Genomic DNA, 26,711 nt, shown 5'->3' on the forward strand with positions numbered 1-26,711 from the left:
TACAGATATGCATTGTTTGGGATTATTCAGAAGACAAAAAAGGCAGAAGCCACGCATTGAGCAACCACAGCTCGAGCTCTGCTGGATGGAGTGTCACCTCCCAAGGCGTTTCTGCAGCCACTGCTCCCAGGGCGTAACGCAGCCAGGAGCTGCTCAGAGCTTCCCTCACGCCTACTGGGACAGGGAGTAATCTGGGCTGCTATTTCATCACCCCAACTTACATTCTCACATACAGGGACCACCAAATCTTGCTTTCCCTTCCAAAATAAGAATAATAATATAGCTAGGAAAACTGGTTTTACAGAAAGCAGAATTTCAGTGGTGAAGGGAACAGCAACAAATACCTAATAACCTAAGGAACACAGGATCCTGAAGGGAACCTTCTCCCTCCCCACACGTACAAAAACCTTTTGGATATGTTATGATGAGTGGTCTGAAGCAAAGAGACAGAAGTACACAGACAGAACTACCCAAGGACAGGCCAATGACTTTAAAACAATTATGCGAGGATTTTTGGCATATAAACATGAATAGTACAGAAAGGCAAAAAAAAAAATCACTTTAACTCAGCTGCTGCAGGAAAAAAAATAAAAGCCGCCTCCCCAAAAACTTCAGGAAGAAAACAGAATGCAAAAGGACATGTCAGCACTGTTATGAACCTGCCCACATCTTTCAATTAGCATCCTTCATAAACACCGCTTCCAAGTGGGTGAACATGAGGAAAAATACACCATACATCTGTGTATATGTTCCTGAAGTATGATCAGTGTCGTCACCTTCAAAACTCTGCACATCTCTTTCCCAAATCCTTATTTCTGTTTCTAATACATGGCATCATCCCTTTTGATTTTAGAGTGGTATCAGCTTCCTTGTAGTGTGCCCTCAACAGCAGATTTATCCTAAGGCACCAGGCAGCAAATTCCCCATCAATTTTTGAATAGAATCTATTACGACTTCCACATGACCGGAAACAGGTTCACATGCAGCACAACTACTGCTTTTGCTTTTTATATATTTTAAAATCCGCTCTCTGCTTTCCCACTTTCTTACGAATCTTTGGTTTGAATTTGATCTAGTTTCTAGACTAAAAGCCTGCCACTGAGTTTACACACAGTACTGAACAAATGAATGGTAACAATGAAAATCCAAACGCCTGATGAGTACATCGTTTGTTCTGTTGAGACAGTCATCACCGGTTATAACTATGATGCTTGGTGGGTTTTAGTGGATAGTTTGCACAATTTTAAAATAAGTATTTCATTTATATTCCTTATATAAGCAATAAATAATATATATTAAGCACGCAATTCTACTTCATTTTAATTTTTTCCTAAAACTACATTCTTATGAAAAAGAGAGCCAATGCAGAGATGCTTTTTTCTGGGACACTCTGGAAACCAAACTCCTCCCTTTGACCAAGCCCTGCTATACCAAGTAAAGCAAAAGTCCCTCAGTTTTTTTTCTTTTAAAGGCCTAATAATAAACCTAGGAAGTTCTCAGATTTTTTTTTTGTTGGTATTGAAATGTACTGCTAAAAATCACTCAAATATTTTTTGCACAGAAAAATGCAAATTACGTATCAAAGTAAACATTACTGACATCCCAATGAGAAACCGAAGATGCCAGGATACATCTCAACCAAGGTCGGAGAAGCACCAAAGGCAGGACAGCACATGGCTGAAAGCAAACCTCTGCCTGTGTGTGTGACAGTACGTGGCCTCAGCCATCCTGGCCACCCATAGCCACCTCTACACATTCGCAGCCACCGAGGATTCCAGTACCATTAACCAGACTGGAGTGTATGCACACAGGTGGACTATAGCTGCATTCACAGAGCAAAGAGCTGATAATTTCCCTTGTATGTTACAGCTTTTGTCTACTCATGCTAAAACTAATCTATCCCCATGAACCGTGTAGCGCATAAAAAAGGGCAGAGTTTATGAATACGCTGAATGACTAAATAGAGATTGAGTTTTATGTTCACGACTAACGTGAAAGCGTGATGAACTGAGATGGTTGTTTTCAAAATTTGTTTTTCTCATGGCACTGGTATATTTGCATATATTTTACAGTTTAAAAAAAATTTCCCAAAATATCCTACCATATGAAAAGTTCAGCTCAAATATAAGGATAAACACAGATCACATTAACAAGCACACAGCAAATTTATATAAAAATGAAAGACAAATGGTTGACATAATAAGATCCAACTATACAGAAATAACTTTGGCCATCACAGGCAACTGTTACCTTCCTGCACTGTCGTAAGTACTGTTCTAAATTATGGTTCCCATTATAAAATTTAGCAACAATAATTTAGGTTATGTAATAGGACAGGCATAACTACCAACAGACAATGAAATGAAGGTTACAAAAACTCTCAGATTAATAGTGTACTTCTGACTAAGGGAAGTATTAACAGTACTTGCTTACAAATGTTTTTTAAAATCCTAGCACACATTAAATTACAGAAAGGAGGGATCAAATGGCATTTTATGATGGTATAACACATAGATTTATGGTCTGGAAAAGTATTTTAGTTAGTGTCCTGGTTTGAGGTAAAACAGAGCCAACTTTCTGTTCAGTAGTTTTACTTCTTAGCTAGGCCTCTTCTAACTCTCTGAAATTAACAGCATGTTGTGTCTAAAACGGTTAGTTCAGAGTGATAAGACAGTTTGTGCCAAGGAATGGTACGCAGAGAGGCTCATGCCTATACTTATTGCTATAACAACCAAGGTCAGCTAATTTCATTATTTGCCACGTTGGAGGGTCCGAAGCGGAAAAGCGTAGAGGAGTCGCACCTACGGGGAGGAGCGGACAGAACAGGTGACCCAAAATTGACCAACAGGCGTATTCCATCCCATCTGCCCCATGCTCAGTATAAAAGCTGAGGGATCAAAGGGTCAGACTCTTTTCTTCAGTGGCTGATGTCCGAGGAGGACCCTGTCTGTTCCTCTGCCTTTGATCCCAATCTGTGAGTTCCTGACTCCATCTGTGGAATCCAGTTCCCACCCGTTGCTGAGTCCAGTCTGGGACTTCCCCAGTGCCTGCCGGTGACGTCATCCCGGGAGCTTAATGCGGTTTTGTATATACTGTATCTATTTAATTATTTTCCTTTTTATTTTGTTATTAATATTTCATTAGTTTAGTTTCTTCTAAACTCATAAATCTCTATCTCTCCTCCTCCTCTCCGTGTACAAGAGGCTGGGGGGAAGCACCTGCCGCCGGCCATTGGCCAATTTGGCCAAAACCACGACAGTTATACATAGGTAAGTTTGAATTGTCATATGTCAGAAACTTCTAAAGAAATGTTCAGGCGAATTCTGCATTGTGTGCTGCCTTCTCCCTGCAAACGTGCCACTAACAGCTAAGAGCTGGAACAAATACTGAAACCGATCAAGCAAACTCTTGCTGGAGATGAATTTACAAGACTGCCGATTATTATTTTTGTGCATTTATGAGATACAAGATTTAAAGAAAGTGCTTTTGGAAAAAGTATTTAACTCCCTCTGCCTGAAGATCCGCAAGTACTTCTTCCAAAGTTTCAATTTAATTTAATTCACTTAAAGAATTCATTTTTTTTCCAGGATTATTATTTTGAATCACTACATTTAAAGGGTAATGCTGCAGTTTTTAAGGTGTGAATTTAGTGCAACTGCTTGGTCTTGAATAAGATGAGTCAAAACTGTAGAAGTTAAATGCCTTTACTACATACATCTATAAATGGCCTCTTTCAATTTTATCTCTGTGATTATAGGTCTGGCTTATCTTTAAAAAAAATGCTTCCCTATATAAAATTAACAAACATTCCTTACATTAGTGTCGATGTACTTGGTAAATATAACTCAGTAACTACTCAAAGGCTTAGCTGACACAATGGAGGCGTTTCCGGTGGCATAGCAGGTATTTTCATGGTGCTATTGGTTTAATATTCAGCCACAGCCAAGACGAATGATAGAATTCAAAAGGGGAGTAGAAAACCACCAGAAAATAACTATGCCGCTATGCAAGTGCATGGATCTACTGCATTTTGAGTATCATGCACAGTTCTCGTCTTCCTCTCTCAAACAGATTAAAACTGCAGAAGTACAAGTCACAGACTTGTACGAGGGCTGAAGAGGGCACCTGGGAATCAGCTGCATCCACCACCTCCTCCTCCTGCACAAGAGCGAGGGTGACTGAAAAAAACCAGCCGTGGCAGGTTGTATGCGGCACACGGAAGTGGTTCTTCACAACATGCAAGTCTGTGGAAACTCCTCACCACAGGACGTTACGACTGTCAGAAGCTTACAAGACTCAAGGGGAGACCGGCCGAGAAATCAGCTCAGGGTTACTCACTGCACAGAGACTTGCCTAGTTCAGGAAGTCTCTGAACTAGAAACCAGCACAGTGCTCTGGGGAAACGGTGTTACATTTTGGGCTCTAATCTTAGACTTGCCCTCAAATGTTATCCTCAGAGACTGGAGAACAGACAGACAGAACTTGCCCTTTGGTGCAAGAGTTCTGCAGCGCCTGGGCAGTTTGCTCGTGTTGGCTCATGCTGGCACAACCATTCCAGCGAGGGCCTTATTCATTATTTATCTCCCTTTCCTCAATCTGCTCTAAAATCTGTAACTCCAAACTAATACAACCTATAAATATGGAAAGCGAGCTGAAAGAGAGACTTCTCAGTGGTTCTTTTAAAATTTTATTTGGTCGGTTGTTATTATGTTCTCTTCTTATTTTGGCTACAAAAATCACTTCATCTTTGATTCATCTTTCAAGGAATGTCATTTCAATTCTTACGTTTCTTATGCAACCTACTAAGCTGTCATGCAAACCTAGTCTTTAAATGTGAAAAAAGTTACCCCAAACATTCTGAATGAGAATATTTTTAAATATTATAGTGGTGTACAGGATGCACACATGATTTTTTTTTTTCAATGCCCCAAACACTTCTTGAAATATGAGTATATCCTGCTTTTTTAAATTTTATATATATATATATATACACACACACATACATACAAACACACACATATAATAGATACACACACTTTTTTTTTTTTAATGCCACATCCATGTTATCTTGCTTAAGTGTGCATCTTCAGCAAAGTTTAAAATTGGGCAATGCATGGTGACTGTGCACTGTTCTAGTACTTGATTTTCAAGTTTGGCAAATGCTGAGCTGCTGACTTATTTCATTTGGATCGTTTTCTTGTATTTCTTGCATGCTATCGTTCAAACTTCCGTTATTATTGGCATGATGCAAAATAACTACAACTGCACTATTCAAAGAAAATACTGTTTGAAGTACAACCAGCCTGGCTTACTAATGTTGTAAGAGTTGCTAGACCATGTTGCTGATCTGTTTTAGAATACACACATGTATTTCAAGAAAATACAGTACCCAGTAAGGGACCGCTGCTTTGCTAGGTTTGAAATAATGCCAACACCAATGCTAAAAGACATTGGTAAGAATAACAGAAAGTAACTCGAGCTGCTGAAATCCTTCAGTTGTGAAGTGGCAGAAATTTATGTATGAACTTAAGTGAAACTGACTTTTTTATTTCATAATTATGAGAACAGTCAGAGTCAAGTAGAACAATAGTGTATATAATCGCAAAGCTTGTCCGAGGAATTAGTTAAAACCAACTATTTTATGAGGTTATAAAGATGTCTCCTCTTTTTCCTTTAACTGCTATTTAAATGAACCACAAACCCTGACCTGAAATTGCTCCCAAGTTAAGCAATTTTTCAATAAATCCTTAATGTTTCTTGTCCATCTATCTTAACAAAGAGCCACACTACCACTTTCTTTTCCATGTTGGATTTACTCAATCTGAGCTCCAGAAAGCCTGCAGAATTGCCTGACATTTCTATGCTAGGCCTCAGCAACTGACATACTGTCACACATCAGTCAGCTGGTGAATTAAAGAAAGAACGTGTTTTCATTAGGAATGTAAATGCATTTTAAAACACACTTTATGAATATATAATACCACATCTTCAACTACCTCTTTTGCTTTTTTTATGTCCCACGAGTATCTCTATTCTATGACAAAAAGACCAAGTTGGCTTTCAGATTTCAGTGCCTAAATTTTGGAATGATATTTGCTTCAGCTAGCTTTAATAAAGAATCAAAATCACCTGTCATACATAGTGACATTTTCCCTTAAATCAAGCATCTCTGATAGACCTGAATAAGTCTGCAAGAAAATGTTTTATTCAGTAACCACTATCCATTCTGGACATGAAAGCCCTATAAATACATAAATATATATTTCAATTTCATACAAATCAAGTGTACACAAGAGGAGTTTTTCGTAATCAAAATAAGACAGGTATTGGAGACTTAGCATTTATGATCTCTGATTTCGGTACATAATGGGGACTGAATCCAAGCATGCTCCATATTCTAAGCAAGGATGAACTTTTCGTGCAACAGCAAGCCCGCCACAACTCACTGCTGCTACCAAAAAGGTGGCTCAGGGTCCTCCCCCAGGAAAAAAGAAGTGTAACTCTGATTTAGGTTTTTGAACTAGATCATCAGGGGGTACGCAGAGTGTGAGTGCTGACAGAAGGGTGGAGGCAGAACCTCACTTGCCACTTTTAGCTGCAGCTTGACTTTGGACCAGCTCAATTATAACAAAATCTCACTAAACACCCTGAGAATCAGCTATTGGGTTTTATAGGACAGGACTCTATGCAGTTTCTTTTCCACCCACCTTGACCTCACCCTTGCTCCAGAAATCTTCCAAGTTGTTTGGTATTTTTTTTCTTTTCCATTTTGATAGAGAATGGAGAAGTGTCAAGACTCTACATATGTGAAACTAAGTATTAATTCTCTGAACAGCCTTGCATTCATGAAACTCGCAATGCATCATGATAACCTTTTAAAATTATTTAAATCACTGTCTCAAATGCTACTGTCATGGAGCTTAATCATATTTTGGCATCATCTAATACACATTCATTTAACTAATCTGAATGTATGGTCTATTAATGACTACTCAATTTTTACATGTCTATTGGCAATAAAGACTGGGTTTTTTTGGACTTGCAATACCAAATATTTTGAACAAACTGCCTTCCTGAAGAAGCTGTTGTCAATAAGCCTTTTATTTCTTCAGAAATCATAAAATGTAAGCAGGTGAATTTCTGACATTTTAGAGCTGGTATGCTGCACCATACAATATTTAATTACACTGCTGCAAGGCTGTCAGACCCACTCAGTAAAATTAGTTGATTGCAGGTGACGGCTCCCATAGAAGAAATATTTAAATAACCCAAAGCAGCTACGCTTTTCCGATATCTGTAATCTCAGGGAGCTGCATCAGGAGCACTGTATAGAATACTGTATATTTATACATGATTTTATGGTGTTGTTTCCTTGGACTCCATTATATGATATCAAAGAAAACATTAAGTCACTCTAAAAACAGAGCAACTACTCAATACCAATTAAAAATGTATTTATTCATTAAATAATAAGATGAAAACTTCAAACTATTGACTATTACAATATTAAAAACTTAGCAGACCCTCAAGGGATTCCTCCCATTGCTCAAAATTAATCCATTTGAGGACAGCAGTCATGTCCAGAGCAAATGTTCTTCACTTGGAAGGCACAGGTCAAAAAGTATTAGTAGCACATTTGAAGAAACATGCCGACAGAAACCTAAAGAAAAAGTGTTTTCAAGTTCCTTCCAGAAATGAAGTACCTCAATGATGAAAATGGCTCTGTAACATCCTGTAAACTTTTTTTTTTTTTTTTTAGTTTGGGACAAAAAGGACATAAAATTTTTCCAAGGAGTCTGTTTAAACTACAAAAACAGGAGATAATACACAAGGCAAAAAATGAGATCAAGACATCTAAAGCAGTACAAAAAGCCTTTCAAAGTTGACTTCACATACAATGAGGTTTTGCCTTCAGTCTAGGTGCCAAGATAAAGAAGTTCACAGTCAAATGAAATATATTCAAAGCTGAAAACCTGCCTCTGAGATTTATGTATGTCATACTGTTTAAAAGATAATTCTCAAGGTAGTATTTCTGGTCATCAGAACATGTATTGGAACATAAGCATGGTAGTCCCATACCTCCAATCATATACGCATGACACACCACCACCAATTACTAAAGTTCTCTTTAAAAAGCATAACTCCAGAAGGCACTGCACTACACCAAATCCTTCAGAACACTGTTTCAGGTCCAATTTAAATCAATGTGAGTCAGCATGGCAGCCAAGATAGAAGTATCCCTGGCCTCCATCCTCGCGTCCCCACACACAACCACCCTGTAAGCTTCCAACGCAAATATCTGTGAGGCCACACTGCCAAAGAAATCAGGAAACAGAAGATCTGGCTCCTTTTTTCCCTACTTTCAGAAATAACTGTGTTGGCTAGTTTAACATATTTTACTTTTCCGTACTTAAGTCCATCTAAATGCCATTTGAGAACAAATTTTTACATATCCATCAGTGAGTCTACGCAAGCAGAAATTTGGTGTATTTACAAAATCCACTTCTGCACCTAAGCATCATGTTCTCCTGCCAAACTTGCGTTCTGCTTGTGAAAGAAAACACTTATGAGTGGACAACCCACCCGCCCAAGGCTACGGGTCTCTGCAGCATGCATCCAGGCACTGAATTTTCATGCTCATTTCACTTTATAAGCACTTCTACACATGAATAGAGCCTCCAGATTTTATGGGAAGAAGCAAATTAAAACAGAAGGGAAGAAAGAACACTATGTTGTGCTGTGTACGTGGGATGGAGAAACCATACTGAACAGTAATAACAAAACCTGATGTATGCCACAGCACAGAAGGGTACATACAGACTATAATAAAAACTCACCAGTACAGTGCAAGGGACAGTACAAGGTTCAATATTTAGCTGTGACAACTGCGAGTTATTTGCAGTAATCTGTAGCTCTAGAATGAGCTCTAGCACTTCTGGGGATTCCCCCTTCCCCCCCGCCCCCTCCCCCCCCATATTTTTATATTGATACTTTCCTCCAGTATCAACAGCAAAATGTTATTGATTATTACCAGTAAGTATTTCTGTGCTCATATTTTCAACTCAAGAACATTGTCTTGAAAATATGTTGCAACACACTGTTTTCCTTCCATACTCAAGGAATCACACATACCAGATGGAATGGGAGTTTCTCAGATGTAGTGAAGATGGTATGAAATGACTACAACTACAAAGACATTTGGATGTTTCAAGACAGTATTGCAATGTGTCAATTTTTATAAACGTTCATTCCTCTTATCAGAGTATTAACTCATCATTAAGGCCTTAAACCTAAAAAACACTTACGCACTTTACTGTAGCTGATCCTTCCATTATTACTCACACCTGTAAAATTACAAAAAAATTATGCAAGTGTTTGTGAGGCTGGATCCTATGATCACATCACTGAGCTAAAACAGACCAAATGGAGATAAATGCTATTCTAGAAATTCATGAAGCCATTTCTATCAGAACCTCCCTTGTTTTCTTTTAGTATGCGTGTGTACATTATCTATATTTAAAAGTAAAAACTGACAATATAGAATGGCTTTCCAAGTTACTTATATATTAATGTAAGAGCTGTGGATGCATTTTTTAACATATCTTGTAATTATTCTTAAAAGCATGCTTGGAGTTCGTGATAATGTATTTTATAATATTAGACAATACAGCCACATTTTTCACTTTCATTAGAGAGCATATTTGTATGCATTTAAAGTATTTGCATAAATTTTACAGTTAATTGCACTTTAAATATGCATGATTTGGATGTTACTTCTAGCCAAATTTCATTAGTATGTCACTGGCAAGGAAAAAATTTCAGCAGCAAATTTAGCTGTCAACTGCTACAAATTACCATTTAGTATTTTTAATATTGATCTGAATACATATATTAAGGTAAAACCTGGAATTAAAAAAGCAAGCCGGCACGTTGTTAGTGTGCTTGAATCAAGACAAAATAAAAAATAAACAACAAATCCCAACTAATTGGCTTTATATGTTGAAACACTGGAGACCATGAAAGCTTCTGTACTTAGAAGAACAGCCCAAAGCATACTTCATACAGTCCACAGTTCATAAGGCTTCAGATGTATATTAGGCATTTCACTGGTCCCTCCATTTTTATGACTTATGCATCTGATTTGGTGATGCTTCCCCACCCAGAAACTAATTATGATGAACATAATTTATACGGCATATTGAATTATATGTAGGTTTATGGTCACTAAATAATTTGGTGGTATTCCAAAAACACCAAAACTCTGTGCTACCACATCGAACAATATGGGTTGATCCCTGCTCATCCCATTTTGCTGCTGATGGATGGTGCTGCATACTGAGATTGTACTGACATCACGCGATGAAGGAGGCTGTGTATGAAATGAGATTGCATACAAAAGGTTAGGTGACTCAGTGCTATCAATGCACTGCAAAGAAATCAGAAGTTATGTATCTATTTTTATGTCCATTAACTACAAACGGGACAATTTGTTCTGCATCAGGAGTATTGTTCTTTAAATATAAATCTTCAAACAACCCACTCAAAGCTGGAGCTAATGACAAGGTGGGTCTCTGGATTGACGCAGCAGTTATTTGAAGTCAGAGGCAATTGTTCTGGGAGAGGAAACATTTGGCAAACGGCTGAACAAGACAGGTTATTGCAAAAGGGTGATGATGAGGAAAGGTCCCCGGTACTACGTGCATGTGATCTACGTCTGGAATCACAGTGCTGAACTGGAACTTTATAAAAAAGATTTTACAGGACAAGTGTGTGAAAATCAGGTAGAGATGAGCATGGATCCTACGTCAGCATAGATGTGGTTTTCCATGGACATAGCCTCCACAACCTCTACGGTCCAGTAACACAGCTGGTTTCCAGGAACGAAAAAAGCTAGTGTGTATAGAAGTATATCCTTCAGTAAACACTACCATCAGAATGGAATGATAGGAGACAAGGTGCGCGATTTGCTAGGCAGAAAAAAAATAAAACAAAACCAAACTGGACAACAACAATGGAAGAAAATTCTGCTGTAAAGGCCCTCAGTGTTCAGGGTTTATCCTTGCCTTCTGGCTTGAGAAGAGTTGCAACGTCCTTCAACTCTCATTTCTCAAGTTCATGATGTAATAATGTTTGAAAATAAACCACATATGAAGAACCACTTTCTGAAGACTTTTTGTATCCCTGTCTTTGATCCTCTGTAGATCAAGATACTGGCTTTGATTTACCAGACTCTGCTTTTTAAGTTCCTTTAAGAAGAGATCCAAAGCCTGCAAACTGGGCATATTTGTGTTTCTCTGTTCCACAGGGTAAAGGAGCTGTTTATTCTTCTTAAAAGCAAAACTAGGGAGATGGTTACTCCTGCCTCCTGAGATCAGCACCATCACAGTAAAAGATGCACTTTCAAGATCTTAATGCAGCTATCGCTTTATAAACTATTCTTCAAGAGACTGCATCCTCTCATGAGTCCCAGCTGGACGTTTACAGTTAGCACAGGCTCCTTAACACTCTGGTTTCATAAGATGCCAAGGCAAGCCGCCTTTCTCATTTAACCACTCCTCTGTAAGTCATTTTTAAAAATAATGTCCACTGAAGGATTTTTTTTCCAGGCTATATTCTCTACCAAACTTGAGTTTCACCAAAATAGAGAACTCATTTCCCGACTATTTTTTCCAGCAATTGTTGCCCAAACCCTGATTCCTACAGTCTGTCTGAAAACTGCTCCTTCCAAAATATCTTGATCTGTGGGGAATTTAGAGCTTCCTTTAGAAAAGCTGGACTAGCTGGTGTAGCAAGCATTTTCCAACCCTACTTTCTAGGAAAAGTGGGCTTGGAAAGGAAAACCAAAGGAAAACAACAATCCGCAAAGTAGTATCCTGTTCATCTCTGCAACATCAAAGATAGAACAGGTACTAATATCTGCATTCTAGAAGTATCAGAAGAAGGAAGCAAACGTCAGTAAAACTTTTTAAAATGGCATAAAATTATGAGTTAAAGACTACGCATAGCAAAAGCACAGTTTATTATTTTTCCTCTTTCAAGAGGATCAACAACACCTCAGGGTATCCAAAGATACTCTATTAAGGCATTACCAACATTTTGCAGTTGTAAGCATAGCATGTATTGTATCACACAATACCAGCGTATAAGCTTCCTTTTGGCCAATGAAATAATGCGGAAAGCAAAATAAAAGGATCACTAAAAGCTAAATGACAAATTTGTCATTAGAAGCATTATTTTGAACTGTATTTTTATCATTTTAAATATCTACTGAGAAGTTTGGCAAAGTCTGGTGACAAGCATGCAGAAGACATCTAAGTATTGGTGTTTGAGATAATTCTCAGCTAAACAGTACAAACTGCAAACAGGCTCATACGTGGTTTAAGATGGCGTAAACTCATGCTTCTGGAAACAAGTTATTCTGTCCTCTGTCCCTTGAGTCGGCACCCAGAACACGGTCCAGTCTGAAGTAAAATCTTTTTATTCTTTCTGGACCCAGTTTGCAACTGAATCAATTCAGCAACCCAGTTCACTACATTCACTGATGCTGGTGACAAATTTTCACGCTCGTTTTCCAGCGTGAAAGTAATATTCTTAGCACTTATTTGCATAATGAAATCAATCTGTCAGAAGCATATACAGGTCTGAACAAAATATGCATCAGTAACAAAGGCTAATAATACAAGAGAAACCATGCGGGACAACTGCTCAGTGTCTCAGTACTTAGTAGATATTAGGACAAAAAATACTCTTTTTTTTGGTAAAAAACAAAATTATTGTTTCAGAATAGACCTGTTGTATCAACACATAAGAAGGTTTAATAAACTACAGGGCATGGCCCATGATGAAGACAGGACAATAGCAATGACTATACCAGGGATTAAGGGTAAAAATGAAAAACATGAATAGCTTTTGTTTTGCCAAAGGTAAACTCAGCTTTCAAAAGCTTGGTATGCAACAGACCTTGGATGGGGTTTTGAAAGTCTGTAGGGCAAATTCCACAGCCTCTAACCCTGCTCAAACTTTTGAGTCCTGTCAGTTTTCAGTGGGGAAATTCAGGATCATTTATTAGTGTGAGGTGGGGAAAAAAAATTCAGATCACTTGACAGTTGAGAAAATCTTAGATGTCAGCAGAGCAAAAAAGAACACTAATCAGCGTAGAAGATGAAATATGACTTAAATGTTGCAGCCCAGGAAACAGAAAAAAAGCAACAAAATCTCTTCCAGTCATTATTACTGCAGATTGCATTCAAAAGTGGTATCATCATTAATGTGGACTTTACAGCAGTCAGTACAATGACGGGATCAGCCAAAGTCTTGTGTAAGAATACGCAGGCAGGCTGGTTACCCTGAATGTTTCTAGTCGCCTTCATATTGCTGAAGAGAAGTACTATTCAGAGACATGAAGAGGTGATAGAATTCTCACGCTAGTGCACTGCATCAACAATGATAACATAAACAGGTTTTTTTATAATATTTAAGCAATTACTATCAATCATATTACCAAATAATGATTTTGAGAAAAAAAATGGAATTTGAAGCCATATGAAGTTGATGTGAGACCCACTAACTTCATACAATAACAGGTTTGTTTAATTAAAAAGCATCTATGATCCTTGCTGCACACCACATTAAAATATCAATTTAGGTCACTTTTGATAAATAGCTGTATAATAGTTCATTATCAAAGCAAACCAAACTATTACGTAAAAACATATCAACCTGTTAAAAGAACTAGGGCAGGCAAATACAAGACAAATTAAAAGAAAAGGTTAGTGAGGAAGGCCATGCAATTGTAAAAACTGAAATAAAACCCAAACCACTCACTTTAGTGGGGTCTTACAAAACTCTTAACGTTTTCTGGAAAGTGAAGATAGCTTACCGTTATCTTTGCTGCTGTTTTCTTCAATTGTCATTTGTTCTGCTAGCTCAGACAGTGACTCATCAATGGTCTGGCTTCCACGCAAGGTTAAGGAAAGTCTCCTCTTAAACTTTTTCATTCTATCAATATTAAGTCTGGCTTAAGGAAGCCTGAAAAAAATAATTAAAAAAAAAAAAAAGATTAAAAAGCAAGAAGTGAGAAAAAATTAGTTCATCAGAAAACAAAATTTAACCGCCTCATAAAAATGCAGGAAGACTTACAGAAAATTTAGTCAATATGCAAGTTATACTTAATACCCTTAAAGCAAGATTACTCTACTGGACCGAAGAGTATCTTGAGAGGTACGCACCCAGACATTTTTGCAATTTTTATTTCTGTTAGGGAAAATGAGAATCTTTTTTTTAAAAAAAACAAAACAAAAAGTTAATCTGATCACTAATCTTACAATCCAATAATAAAACAAACAGTCATCTGAAAACTTGATGAGCGTGTGCTCTGTTGCCTCCTCCACAGCCTTTTTCACCAAACCCACTGAGGAGGAGGAGGCTGGAACCTTCTGTTTCAGCCCATTTGTTTGTGGATGAGAAGTTACTGAACTTCTCTATATTTTGCCCTTTACACAAAGGGAGGAAGGGGACAACTCTAAAGGTCTTAAACACAAAAGCAATTCTCAAACCTGATCCCAACTAGGGAAACAGACAGCCAGGACCTGATAACGATGGCTAGAATGAATGTTTCTCTACGGTCAGGCAATAAGACTAAACTGGGAACAAAGCAGGAGGCACTTTCTCCACGGAAAGCAGTACGCAAACAAGCAATAACAACAAAGGTCCAGGCCGATAAACATGTTGCCACAAGTCTAAGCTGCTAAGTGAACTTTGCAGCGTGCCATATGTCTGCCCTTACACGGCAAGAAGCACAATTCTGTCCTTCATTACTCCATATGGACAATTCATCCTACGTGTTATTTCACAATAACTTGTTTATCTGCTTATAGCCTCCAAGAATCACATAGGCAGTGTCAAACACAAGCACACCATACTTATACGTCTGAGTTGCTCATATTTTTTTTTCCCCTGCATCAGCCTTTTTGCATAATTCACATGCAAAATTGAAAAAAATCAATTTTTCCTCAATTTCCTCCTTTAAACAGAGAAGTAGTACGCTAACAATCTACATTTAATAAAAAAATGTGAATACAATTACTTTTATACTGACATAATCCCTTTAACTATATACATTTCAACTGCCTAGCTTGCTTTTGTTTAGATGCTACATAATAAAAAGGAGAACAAATCGGTGGAACAAGTTGGAAGCGACTGTTGGTGGTAGGAGAATGCATAGACTAAAGCCTCACAAAACTAGATTGCACAGGACAGTCAGCAACGTATAAGGATGGAAAAAAAGACGACCTTTGGGAAGTCTGAGATGAACAGTACAATCACTGGCAAAGCAGCGGCTGCACCCACAGGGAAAGAGGTAGATTACAGAACAGGGTTAGAGACAACCACAGCTACTACAGGCAGAAATAGTCAGGCACTGGGTACAGATACGTAGGAAATAAAATTGTAACTGATGGAGATAAAATTAAGCTAGCAGTTTTGAAAACTGCCCTTCTAATGCATCGCTGTATGTGCAATAAAACCACACCTTAACATGAATAATTTTGCTCTCACTCAAAAGCAGGATATTCTTATTGTTAAGAAACTGCGTTCAGAGAATGTTTCAAGGGGAACATTTACTTTTCCTGTTCAGGACCTGCTTTAAAGACCTTACTTGGAACTGCTTTATTTCTGCGTTTATTTTAACTTTTCCAAAACGATGACCCACGTGCCTCTTAAAAAACTAGTTTTTAAAAAAACCACTATATGTGGTTTTACTCAGTTCTCCTATAGCATTCTTTCAAACCTGCATCTTCTTGCGTGTATTATTCTCAAAAAGGATACATGCAATTTTTAGCTATGTAATGCCTTAAAGCTACCTGACAGCACAACAATTTCTTTCCAATTTTCCACTTGGGCAGTAACTGAAAAAACAGATGCCTTTGTATGGAAACAGGCTGTTCCTGGCTTTTGATCTTGCAAATATTTAAGGCTACACAATTTTTTGTTCAAAAAGAAGGTCTACTGCTGAAGAATATTACATATAAATTAACAGACACATAGATTAGAAAATCCAAGGGACATTCTAAATTTAAACTAATTCAAAAGCAAGTATTTTGCTAACTATAGTTACAAAATTTCTCCTGTTAAAGGAAGATTTCTTGGAGTGCTGAAGCACCATTTTCACTGAGATTCTAAATTAAGTTCAGGACTTGATTTTGAAAGAATTCAACAGTTAAAAGGGATCAGGAGTGGGAATCCATGTGTGAGTGAAGGCTTCCTCCTATTGAAATGTAATTCAGTGTTTTTAAAGGAAAGATGCTCACTGATATGAAACCAAATTTTCCTCCCTTAAAGCATACGAATTTTTGCTAATTCCATCTGAATTCTATCTAGTAAAGGATGCATGTATTTAAAAAAAAGGGGGGGGGGTAGAAGGATTGACCATCACCTAGCACTTGGAAATGTCCTATCTTTTTGCCTTCGTTATTCTCACTTTGGGACAAAGCTGCACAACCTGCTAAATCTTGGTAGTTTGAGACAAGTTCTCAGCGAACAGAGCTTTCAAAATACGATCTGTACAATCCAAAGCTAGCATCGGTTCACTATAATGACAGCAATTTCACAGCCAATTTTAATTCAGTTTAACAAAATTAAAGGGAGATTGTCTGATCTTCATTTTCACCAATTCATAACAGATGCATACTCATTTTCTCCATTTAACAGTAAATCTAATTTAAATCCAAAATGCAGTTAGTTGATTTAGTAACATACATCTAATGGCTATGATTAGATGCAGTAAGACTGCTGATGTTCCCCCAAATTCTTACCAATCAGGAGAAGAACATGCACTGTTGTGTTTTGTTTTTTTTTTTTATTTTTGAGCTTTAGAAGAGAGCCCAGGGCTTGACTATTCTATTCTGTATATTTATCTACTCTGAAAATGTCGTATCCAAATGAAATATTTTAGATGTCACAGCAGATAGATGCATGCACTTGAATGCAACTAATGCAAATTCTGGTCTCCTGCAGACAGAATGAGGACAAGCAATCTGATAAGATACTATCTGATACAACCCAGAAAAGCTGGCAGAGACATATTTATTCAGTCCTTATACTGACGTGAAATGAAGGAAGCAACAACGTATTAAAGGAACTGCTGTTTCTTACAAACAATCCCCAGTCTAAGCCTGAAAACTTGGTATTTTCGTCTTTAAATCAACACAAGTTAATCCTTGAAAACTATGCTAAAGTTTACTTTTCATACACATTTTTCTCCTTAAAACCTGTAGAAAACGTATTTTCCAACATTCATTATCAATAGTCTCAAACTCCTGCTTTCCTCTCAATGTCATTTAAAAGCTATCGCTGGAACACGGTTCTGAAAACAAACTCCACAGTTTTTAAATCGTCCAGGTAAGATCAGATCTAAACAAGTGGGTTCTGACTCCCTTTCTCTATATCAGACCAATCCTTCCCACGGCGCCTGTAGTGGTGCACTTCTCATTTAGCAAACACAGATGTCCGCAACACCCTGGATATATAGCAGACAGACATTAAAGCATTTTAATTGCAAAGCAGTAAACCAAATAGATTCTGCACTCATCTATTCACCAAAAATCAGAGGCCTTCAAATGCAGAGAGCTAAGATTCTCAAAAAAACCCACCACTGCCTTCAAGCTCCCAGACCCTTGGTACACTAAAAGTGAAAAAAGGAATGCATAAATATACACAGTTAAACATATGCTATTGCTTAACCCTCCTAAGTTTAAACAAGTTCAGCTAAAATGTTCAAAAACAATGAAGCTGCTTTATACCTTAAATTTTAGCCAGTTTATTTCAGGAGGGTCAGAAATACCAGACGTTCACTAAGATTTTGCTGGTTCAAAGGCCCTTTGAAGTCAATGGGAACCTGTCCTTCAACTTCAATAAGCTTTGGATCAGACTAAGTGCTAACTCGTCCGTTTCCAGATGTGATATTGCATTAAGATGCATCTACGTAGAGATTAAGCATTTTAAAATTACTTTTCCACTTAGATACCTACTGAAGTTGCTATTTGACTGTTTTTACAAGCTGCTTTACAAGGCAGTAGGTGTTTTCCAAAACATCTAGAGGTAGTTCTTGTTCTGACAAACTCATTAGCTGAAGACGACAGCTGAAGCAGGAGAAAAGGGCAGGAACAGAAATCCTACCTTACAGCAGCACGTGAACAACAGCGTGGACACAGCATGGCCCTTAAGGACGGGTTAACAAACTAAAGCCACAGGCATAAGACATCAAAGAAAGCAGATAACAACACTCCATGTGAACTCCCTGGATACAAGGAGGTGCAAACACAGGTGGGACACTCAATCTGATTTCATAAAAGCCACTACAACCAAATGGGTACGCTTGCACAGCAGTGGGGCAAACTGTGTAAAGATGGTTAAAAAAAACGCAGAAGGGAATACTGTGGCAGAGCTTTGAAGAGATCTGAAGATCCTGTCAAGAGACTTAGATTTTTTTTAGGATTTATGATGGGGGAAAAAAAAAAAAAAAAATCAAGTAAGGTGTTATCAGCTGAAGAATAAAAACAGTCCACACAACTAGAAACAAGAATAACATCATGAAATTATCTTTCATATGGTCCTCGTCACTACAGTTGTTAATGATTCTCAAAATCCATGGTGTCATTCACTGTATTACTCAAATATAAACAGATAATAATTTAACCTTCCACTAGCATTTTAACTGCAGCAGTTACAGACAGGTCTGTTAAATATTTTCAAGCATGTAATAAAATATGCATCATTCATTTGACTGCATTAATAATTTTAGATGCATCTAACTTAAGAGGAAGTATTTCTGACGGTGATAATCCAAGAGTGGCCTGAAAAAGCTTAGAATACTGCAAACAATATTAATTAGAAACAGGAAACACCTGTCAAGGATATTGTCCCCTTAATCAAAGAAGAAAACCAGCTTTCCATAGTGTTTATATTTATTAAACTGTATTCAATCTACCTGAACTAAGAAAAAAAAAAAAAGCTGTTGATTATTGATTACATAAGCATGTTGCACATCAAATACAGAGCAAACTAATAATTACACTAATGAGAAATAGAGGGATAATTTCTCTAAGACCATAAACCACTAGTTTGAGCACTTGTAAATTTCACATCTAATACAGATGCACTTCCTTACAACCACAACTCTACCCTCCAAGAATGGATTGTAAACATGGCATCTTATTCATTGCATCTATTCGTTGCATTCGCTTCGACCCACATTTGTGAAAAAAATTTTCTACTGCGTTTTTCCACACTCGGTCTTCAGAAACAACATGACTCCGGACAACTAGACTCTCATCAGGAACAGAACTACTCTAAAGTTGTTAGCTTTTATGTTGCATTAGGTCAAAGAACTGACACTGTACAGATAGAAGCGACATCTGACAAACAAGGCCTTTGTTACTGACGGAAGAAAAATAATTGTGAAGTCAAATATCACAGCCTAGTTTGATCTCCCAGTGAAAAAACGGCAAAAGGACCCTCACAGCCTTTTCCTTATGAATAAAACAACATTCAATATGTAATTAAACTTTTGAGGTGAAGCCCCTTTTTACATATTTCTAGAATCACAGCCACTCACTGAAAACTGAAGGCAGAAAGGTATTCACAAAGGTTAACTTCTCATCGGAGGCTAGTTTTCCTAGTTAATATAGGCAAAGAGGATCCTCCGAAAGTGAATAAGAGCATCTATATTCAGCTACTGATCTAGATCATCAACTGGAAGAACGTCTGCAAAGAGAGGAAATATATGGAAATTAGCTTGTCCTGATTTAGTTTAGATTGTGAACGCTTTTCCTTATCTTCACCCTCCCAATCCCTTTGCCTTTCGAGGGTAATGAAGGACAGAAATAAAAAAAAAAAGTTGGGTTTTTTTAAATAATCTTTTAAGTTAAAAAACACACTGATCATTACTACAGGCATATTTAACTATACTACTGGTACAGAATTAAACGAAAGAAAAACACCAATCTGCCAAAAGGGTGAAATCTTGCAGTCCTTTTTTAAAATCCTATGCTTATCTTCTTTCTCTTGGACTCAAAAAGCTTAACTTAGTTAATCACAGTAAGCTTACATTCTTTAAAATGTACACACGTATTGTCCTCCATATAGATACAACCAATATCAAATAGCAAAATCAATAGAGACATTTTATTTGTTAGATCTCCCTAGATTGGATAGATTGTACTGATGAATAGCTCCACGTTAATTATCAAAGGTTCTGTTCGCTCAACAGCCAAGCGAAAAAACACAGTATGACTCTGGTTAAATTGGCTGACATTTAAGCCAACAAAACGAATGAGCTGACTGGCAAAGATTCTTGCTTTTGCTGTCAGACTCATAAACTGGAAGTCTTTTTACTCTTGAAGAAGGGGAAAGGAAAAATCAGAACGGTTACATGGATGTAGCGTATATACTACCAACAAGCCATGGAACTTTCCATCTCAAAATACATAATGAGCCCTAGAAACCAAAAGCAACGTCTGCAATTTTACTAGCTTTGATTAACAAGCATAAAGCCTTAATACAGCTTTCAGAAGAAAAAAAAAAGAATTTTATACAAAAAAAAAAAAGTTGTGCACGCAAAGCATGCTGCTCCCTAATACTGAGATTATTCCAGTGACAGATTTACAGCGTTGCAGTCATCACTTCTGGGACCATCTTCCAGAGTCTTGCAAATGAGCCAGTCTTTGGAAGAAAACTGAGTGGGAGACCTCTTGCAGGCTTAAGACAATGTTAGCTCTAAGACTGAAAAGCATCTGCAGTCTTTTGAGAGCCTGACCACTTTTGTCAATAAAAGGTGTGGACTTTCAAAAACTACGGGCTTGCTTTTTTTTTTTAATCCCACCATCATTCAGGCACCAAATTAAAATCTCTCATACTGAAGAACCTTCTCTCAACCTCCAGCAGCTCTCAGGCCAGCACCATCTGTGCTGTAAGCATTTGAACTTCCAGGACCAAAGTCTTCAACATTTGCTTCTTCTTGTGCTCACGAAAAAGTTAGATCTACAACCCAAGACCTAAGGCAATGAAGAGCTTTCAACTTATTTAGGTATTCCTGAATCAAGCTCCAAGAGACAGAACAAATACACAATACCAATATAAATGAAGATTAAAAACTAAAGAGCTCCTGATTTGGATGAACTAAGAACAGTGGTAAGAGTTTCTGAACAAAATAAAAAAAGATTTTGGCCTTTTTCTCTTAAAACAGAAATTAATTACAGTGGGGAAGCTGTTGAGGAAACCTTATCATGGCCTGCCTGGAAATTAAAGTGAGAACTGTTAACAGAGCTCATACCAGTTAAAAAAGCTTTGTATTTACTAAAACTGTAGACAAAACAAAGACCATCATAAAAAAATACTTATCTATGGTTATTGGTACAATCACTGTAAATTTACAGCTCACAGTTTTTCCTCCCAATGTCAAATTTTTGGGTTCATTACTTGTTGAACCTCAATACACATTCTGTATAGTGTGAACAAAAAAAACCCAAAACCCACCAAACAACCCAGAGAGAAAGGCCTTACATTAAAACATACATGGCAAAAGTAAAACCAAACTCTTCCATAATTTTTGTATGCATACATGTTTGTACATATGAGTAATATCAAAGAGTCAGGAATGGTTTAAAAACAGCTTTGGATGCATTTCTCTTACACTTCTATGTGCGTGCAGAAGACAACTAAAAAAAAGGGCAAGAGAAACGAAGCTGTTTCACAGTTAATTGACGGGTTTGTTTTGTTGGGGTTTTTTTTGGAAGAAAGCACAGGAAAAAATTTGAACCAGTGAATAAGAGGCACTATAAGCAGCATGAAATAGACCATGTTCTACAGTACTGATAACGTATATGCATATTTTCCCCACAAATAACAGGCCACATTTAACATGTGATGCACTGAAGGCATTATATTGAGACACAAAACAAGACATTAAGAAAAAAATGGTATGATAAACCAGACTCTTTGGAGACTTATTTAATGTAAAAGATTTATGAGTCTCTTCTGTATTCTGTATTTTACTAGAGATTTCTGACAATAATAAGCTGTGGTACAATTACTGTCTCTGAAATAATGGATTAATACCATGTCTACAACTAAAAAAGTAAGTACTGACAGGAAGAACAGCCTAAACAAGTTCCTCATAGTCAGGCTGAGTATGTGTAACACCTCCACTGAGATATTTTCAGGATAATTCCAAAGGGGCAGTAAATAAACTCATTCTTGCAATAAACAATGAACTATGGGTTCAAACAATTCATAGTCCGAACAAGTGAACTATGGGTTTGTTGGGGTTTTTTTTTAACTATGGTTCAAAAATTTGTTTGAATTAATGTCTTTTACTTAAACTTATAGATTGTTCTGATTCAGTATTTTAAAGACTCACAAATTACTGTCTTTTCTTCCCTTCTGGAATTCTGAAATTGGTGTAACTGCAGAGTTTCCTCACTAACAGAAGATGTCCAAACAATAACTGAATTATAAATTTTTCTGCTGTATTAATTTTACATAGCAGTCGAGATGTCCCAGCATGGGACCAATTTGTTCTGTTACAACATTCAGACAAATGTTGCTACATCTGTCTGAGGTGTTCATGCTGCCATTTAATGGTCAACTGGATATGCACACATGGATCATTTCAGTATCCATTGCCAAGGATACTAAACACATCACAGAGACACTATTCCTAATGCAAATTATTATCTAGCTGACAACCTGGGAAAGAATGAAGAATTTTGACATATGTTTGCCAAGCGGCTGCGCAAATAGTTATGTTGGCAACAAAAAGGTGGTGGCAATATGCCCTACAAGGCAGAGAAGAAAGCATGAGCCTGCTTAAGCCAATTTAATACGTCCACAGCAGTAGAGCACTGATCACTAGCGCACATCAAATGCAAGGTAAAACCGTCCTCGCTGGGAACAGTGTGATATAACTGTTGTGTACCAGAAAAGTAGCCTAAAAAACTGCAAAGTTTTGCCTTAGGCTTATTTAGCCTAGCTAAACAAAAACTGAGATCTGAAATAAATGCAATCTGTGAACAAAATAAAGGACAACAGCAAATGCTGTTAAGGAAAGATGACATGAGAAAACAAGAACAAATGGATATGAAATAAAGTAAGAGCATTCAGCACAGGTGCCTTCATCCTCTGCAATAGGTTCGGGCCATTACAATTTCCACCACACAATAACCACATGCAGATTCTTCTTTTTCTGTCTCTGTACTTCTGCAGCAACATCCCACTCCCACATTAAGTTGTCCTGACAAGCCTCATAAAAGGTATTTTTCAGGGTACTTTCAAAGAGCAGAGGGAAAAAAAAAAGTACATCTTTATTTAAACATACAAAATAAGGCAACTGCCATGCATCAAGCTGTCACAACTGTCACTGTTGGCTCAAAAACAAGAGGCCTACACGGAGACTAACAGATTTGGAGACTGAAGATCTTTCTGTTTCACTGGATGCCTCTTTTTTTTGCCTGTGCAGACAATTCGTCCCTGTCTTTTACACAAAATCTTACTTACTGGTCTTCTTTCAGGTAACTGAGACTGTCCAGACAAGGCTTCCCAAATTCTAAAACTAAGCAGAACAACTAAATTACACATAAGTAATTTGGGTGACAGTCTAGTACATCAAAGGACACCACTAAAATTTTACATTACCTTCTTTTAGTATAACCAGTTCTCTACCTGAAGGTATCCAAGTTTTCCAAAGAGAAACCAGTGGAAGACTAAGGAACAACAACAAAAGGTTGAGAACTGAGACAGTGACAAGATGTCAGCTAGATTCAGTGAAGAGCAGACAAATGGCAACCAGTAAAAGTGGAAAAATATTTATCTGTAAGTAAATGACAGATCAATAAGACAGCTTTAGTATGTAGGAAACCTAGGAAAGTAACAACTATTAATATCAGTCAGTAACACTAAACCAGCCATGAATAATTAGCAAACAAAACCTGAAAGACAAGTAGACTCCAGATATATTTTTAACAGAATTAAAAAGGTAAAATAACTGCAACTAATACCAGGCAAGCAACACTGATACTGTCAACAAAAGCAGGCACAGACACACAGCAAAGCAGAACTTCTCAAGGACCCTGCAAACTACAGCTTAAAGGCAGAGTAAGGATAGCAGGATATTTTATTGTGAAATCTCTGTAAAGATCACACAATATGTACAGAGCACTGTTCCCAAATACGTATTTGTGCTGGGCAGACACATTAGCTGTCTTTTGTTTCGCCGGCAGAAGAAAGAAGTGAAATTTTATGTTTGTCCTCAAAGTAATTTCTTCTGAATTACAAACACTATCATTCTTCTGCTGCTAGAGCCTAACGCTTATGCAGTCTCACCCTGCCAAGGACTAACAGTGGGCCAATCCCTTCCACAGGAAACTAATTCCCATTCTGGATCTTAATCGCATTGCAGAGGCTGATATTGCTGCTGCTGTCAGTGACCTGGATAAAGCTGCCAAACAGTAAGATTTGTCTCACAAACAGAAAATGTTTTATGAAAAAGTAAATTTAAGTCATTGCCTCTACCGAGGCTCAACATACTTACTTCAGCAACATTTAGTATCATAGTCTAATATAGATCTGTATTGAAAATAAGCTTTTCACTTAGAGAAGTACTGAAGCAGTTCCGCTGTAAAACAAACAAACAAAAAAATAGCCCTAACTGTTATTATAATGTCACCAGATGAGATAACCTTCGCAATAGTTCAGTAGAGTCAGAATCACAGAATAGTTTGGGTTGGAAGGGACCTTTAAAGGTCACCCAGTCCAAGCCCACAGTAAAGAGCAGGGACATCTTCAACTAGACCAGGCTGTTGAAAGCCCTCTCCAACCTGACCTTGAACGTTTCCAGGGACGGGGCATCTACCACCTCTCTGCACAACCTGTTCCAGTGTTTCATTAAACTCACTGTAAAAAATTTCTTCCTTCTATCCAGCCTGAATCGACCTTCTTTTAGCTTAAAACCATTACCCCTTGTCCTAACGCTACAGGCTGAACTGAGCTGATCAAGGACATACAGGACCCCTATTTCTCTACAGTGAAAGAGCCACCCCAGCTCCTCTAATTCATTCCTCGCTCCCCCATTACATTCTCTCAGTAACTTGGTTTCCATTTTTACCGTTCTAAAATCTATGTGCTGGGATGAAGATATACATATTTAGAAAATTCAGGTTAAAGCAGCATTAACATTCAAAATTAGTATGCAAAGTGTAAGGGTAACAGATGTTAGCTTAGTAATTAATTTGGATATTATTTATTTATTTTCCTCACTAGCTATTTGGATCTTTTCTTAACCTCCCTTGGAAAACCCTGCTGTAGTACGCTGTCTTTCAACCTTTGAGATACAAAGTCCAATTGATGTCGTCTGTCATGTCAAAGACTAAAAGATTACATTTTGATTGATGTAAAAGAAGGCCTATTTCTTTAAAATTTTAGAATATGCCGGTCTTTCACCAAACTTCTGTTTCTATGTCAAATACTTGAGTTGTTCTTGAATTACTGAGTTCAGCAGCCTTGGAAAACAGTATCCTTTTGCAAAAATACTCCTTAAAATAAATTTATCTGCATTCTAAGGGAAGTTTCTATCTGTTGTACCACCCAAGTATGCTACTTTTCAACATACCCAAGTATGCTGAAGAGTAACAAGAAGAATCCTCCCACTGCAGTTTATTTCCTTTTGATTACTAGGATCCATAACCCTGAAATTAAACAGTCCAAAAATCTTGTAGATTTCTCTTGTAGTACTTGTAATTCAGATCTATAGCTTTGCTTTCTTTAGCCTACATTTCTGTTTAACAAAAGGGAACCCAAGAGAATGTCTTCAAAAGGACTAGTCATCTATGCCTCCTTAGTAATTTATAAAAGCACAAAATAATCAAGTACTATCACACTGAAATTTAACTCGTGCATCTCGAACGCAGTTTTCGGCACCATACCTGGGTAACCTGATCTATCTGTGAAGTAAATAAAATGAGCTGTTGAATTGTTTTTATCATGAAACCAAACTACTTTTGCTTTTTAAGAAGCTTTTTTTAAAATGAAATAACTTAAAAAAAAAATCCCCTTTAAGATTCTCCTCTCTCAATTATTTCACTCTTACATCCTGGTGAAAACTTCAGAATAGAAATCTGCCAGACTGTTGCCATGAAGTGGGCCTGAATTTTTTATCTCCCTGGACTCTTACGTTTTTAGTACACCTGTATAACAACACCTGAGAATGAGACTTCTCATCAGCTGAATGGTAAACCAGAATGGCAGAGGCTTTCACTATTGCTATTTACTATAGTAAACTATAACTTTACTTCACATAGAGGCAAGATACACATACATTATTAGATAATTTTATGTTTATGTTCAGTAACAATAACCAAACTATGCTAGTAACAAAGAAACTGTAGTTTTAATGAAGGCCTGGTTATAGCAACCATACAAGAAGGAAACACAAAATTGATTTATTTCTGTCTACTGAGCTTTATGCTTCCTTCAAATGAACTGTTCAGAAGCATTCTCATTTCTGTCATTTCTGATTTTAATCATATGAAACAAACAGTTGGATTACAGTCCAACTGATATCCCACCTAAAGGTATAGTGTATATTTCTATAGCATAATAAACCTGGATCTTCATCTTTTTCTTCCCAACGTGGTACATGTAATATAGGTGCTACCTCTAAC

At 37.3% G+C, this 26,711-nt stretch overlaps 1 protein-coding gene across 3 annotated transcripts in view; it reads right to left on the reverse strand.

Moving 5' to 3' along the window:
• Nucleotides 1–26,711, reverse strand: part of CDK17 (cyclin dependent kinase 17) — a 96,324-nt gene that overhangs the window by 43,389 nt on the left and 26,224 nt on the right. For 2 of the 3 annotated variants that reach the window (XM_074575541.1, XM_074575552.1), the window contains exon 2: nt 13,880–14,028. In XM_074575541.1, the coding sequence (XP_074431642.1) occupies nt 13,880–13,997 (118 nt within the window). In that variant the 5' untranslated portion in view covers nt 13,998–14,028. Of the gene's footprint in view, nt 1–9,305; nt 9,345–13,879; nt 14,029–26,711 lie in introns of all 3 variants that reach the window. The other variant, XM_074575531.1, reaches the window with a different exon arrangement.

Source organism: Larus michahellis, chromosome 1 (assembly GCF_964199755.1).
Source record: "Larus michahellis chromosome 1, bLarMic1.1, whole genome shotgun sequence".
Classification (NCBI taxonomy): Eukaryota; Metazoa; Chordata; class Aves; order Charadriiformes; family Laridae; genus Larus; species Larus michahellis.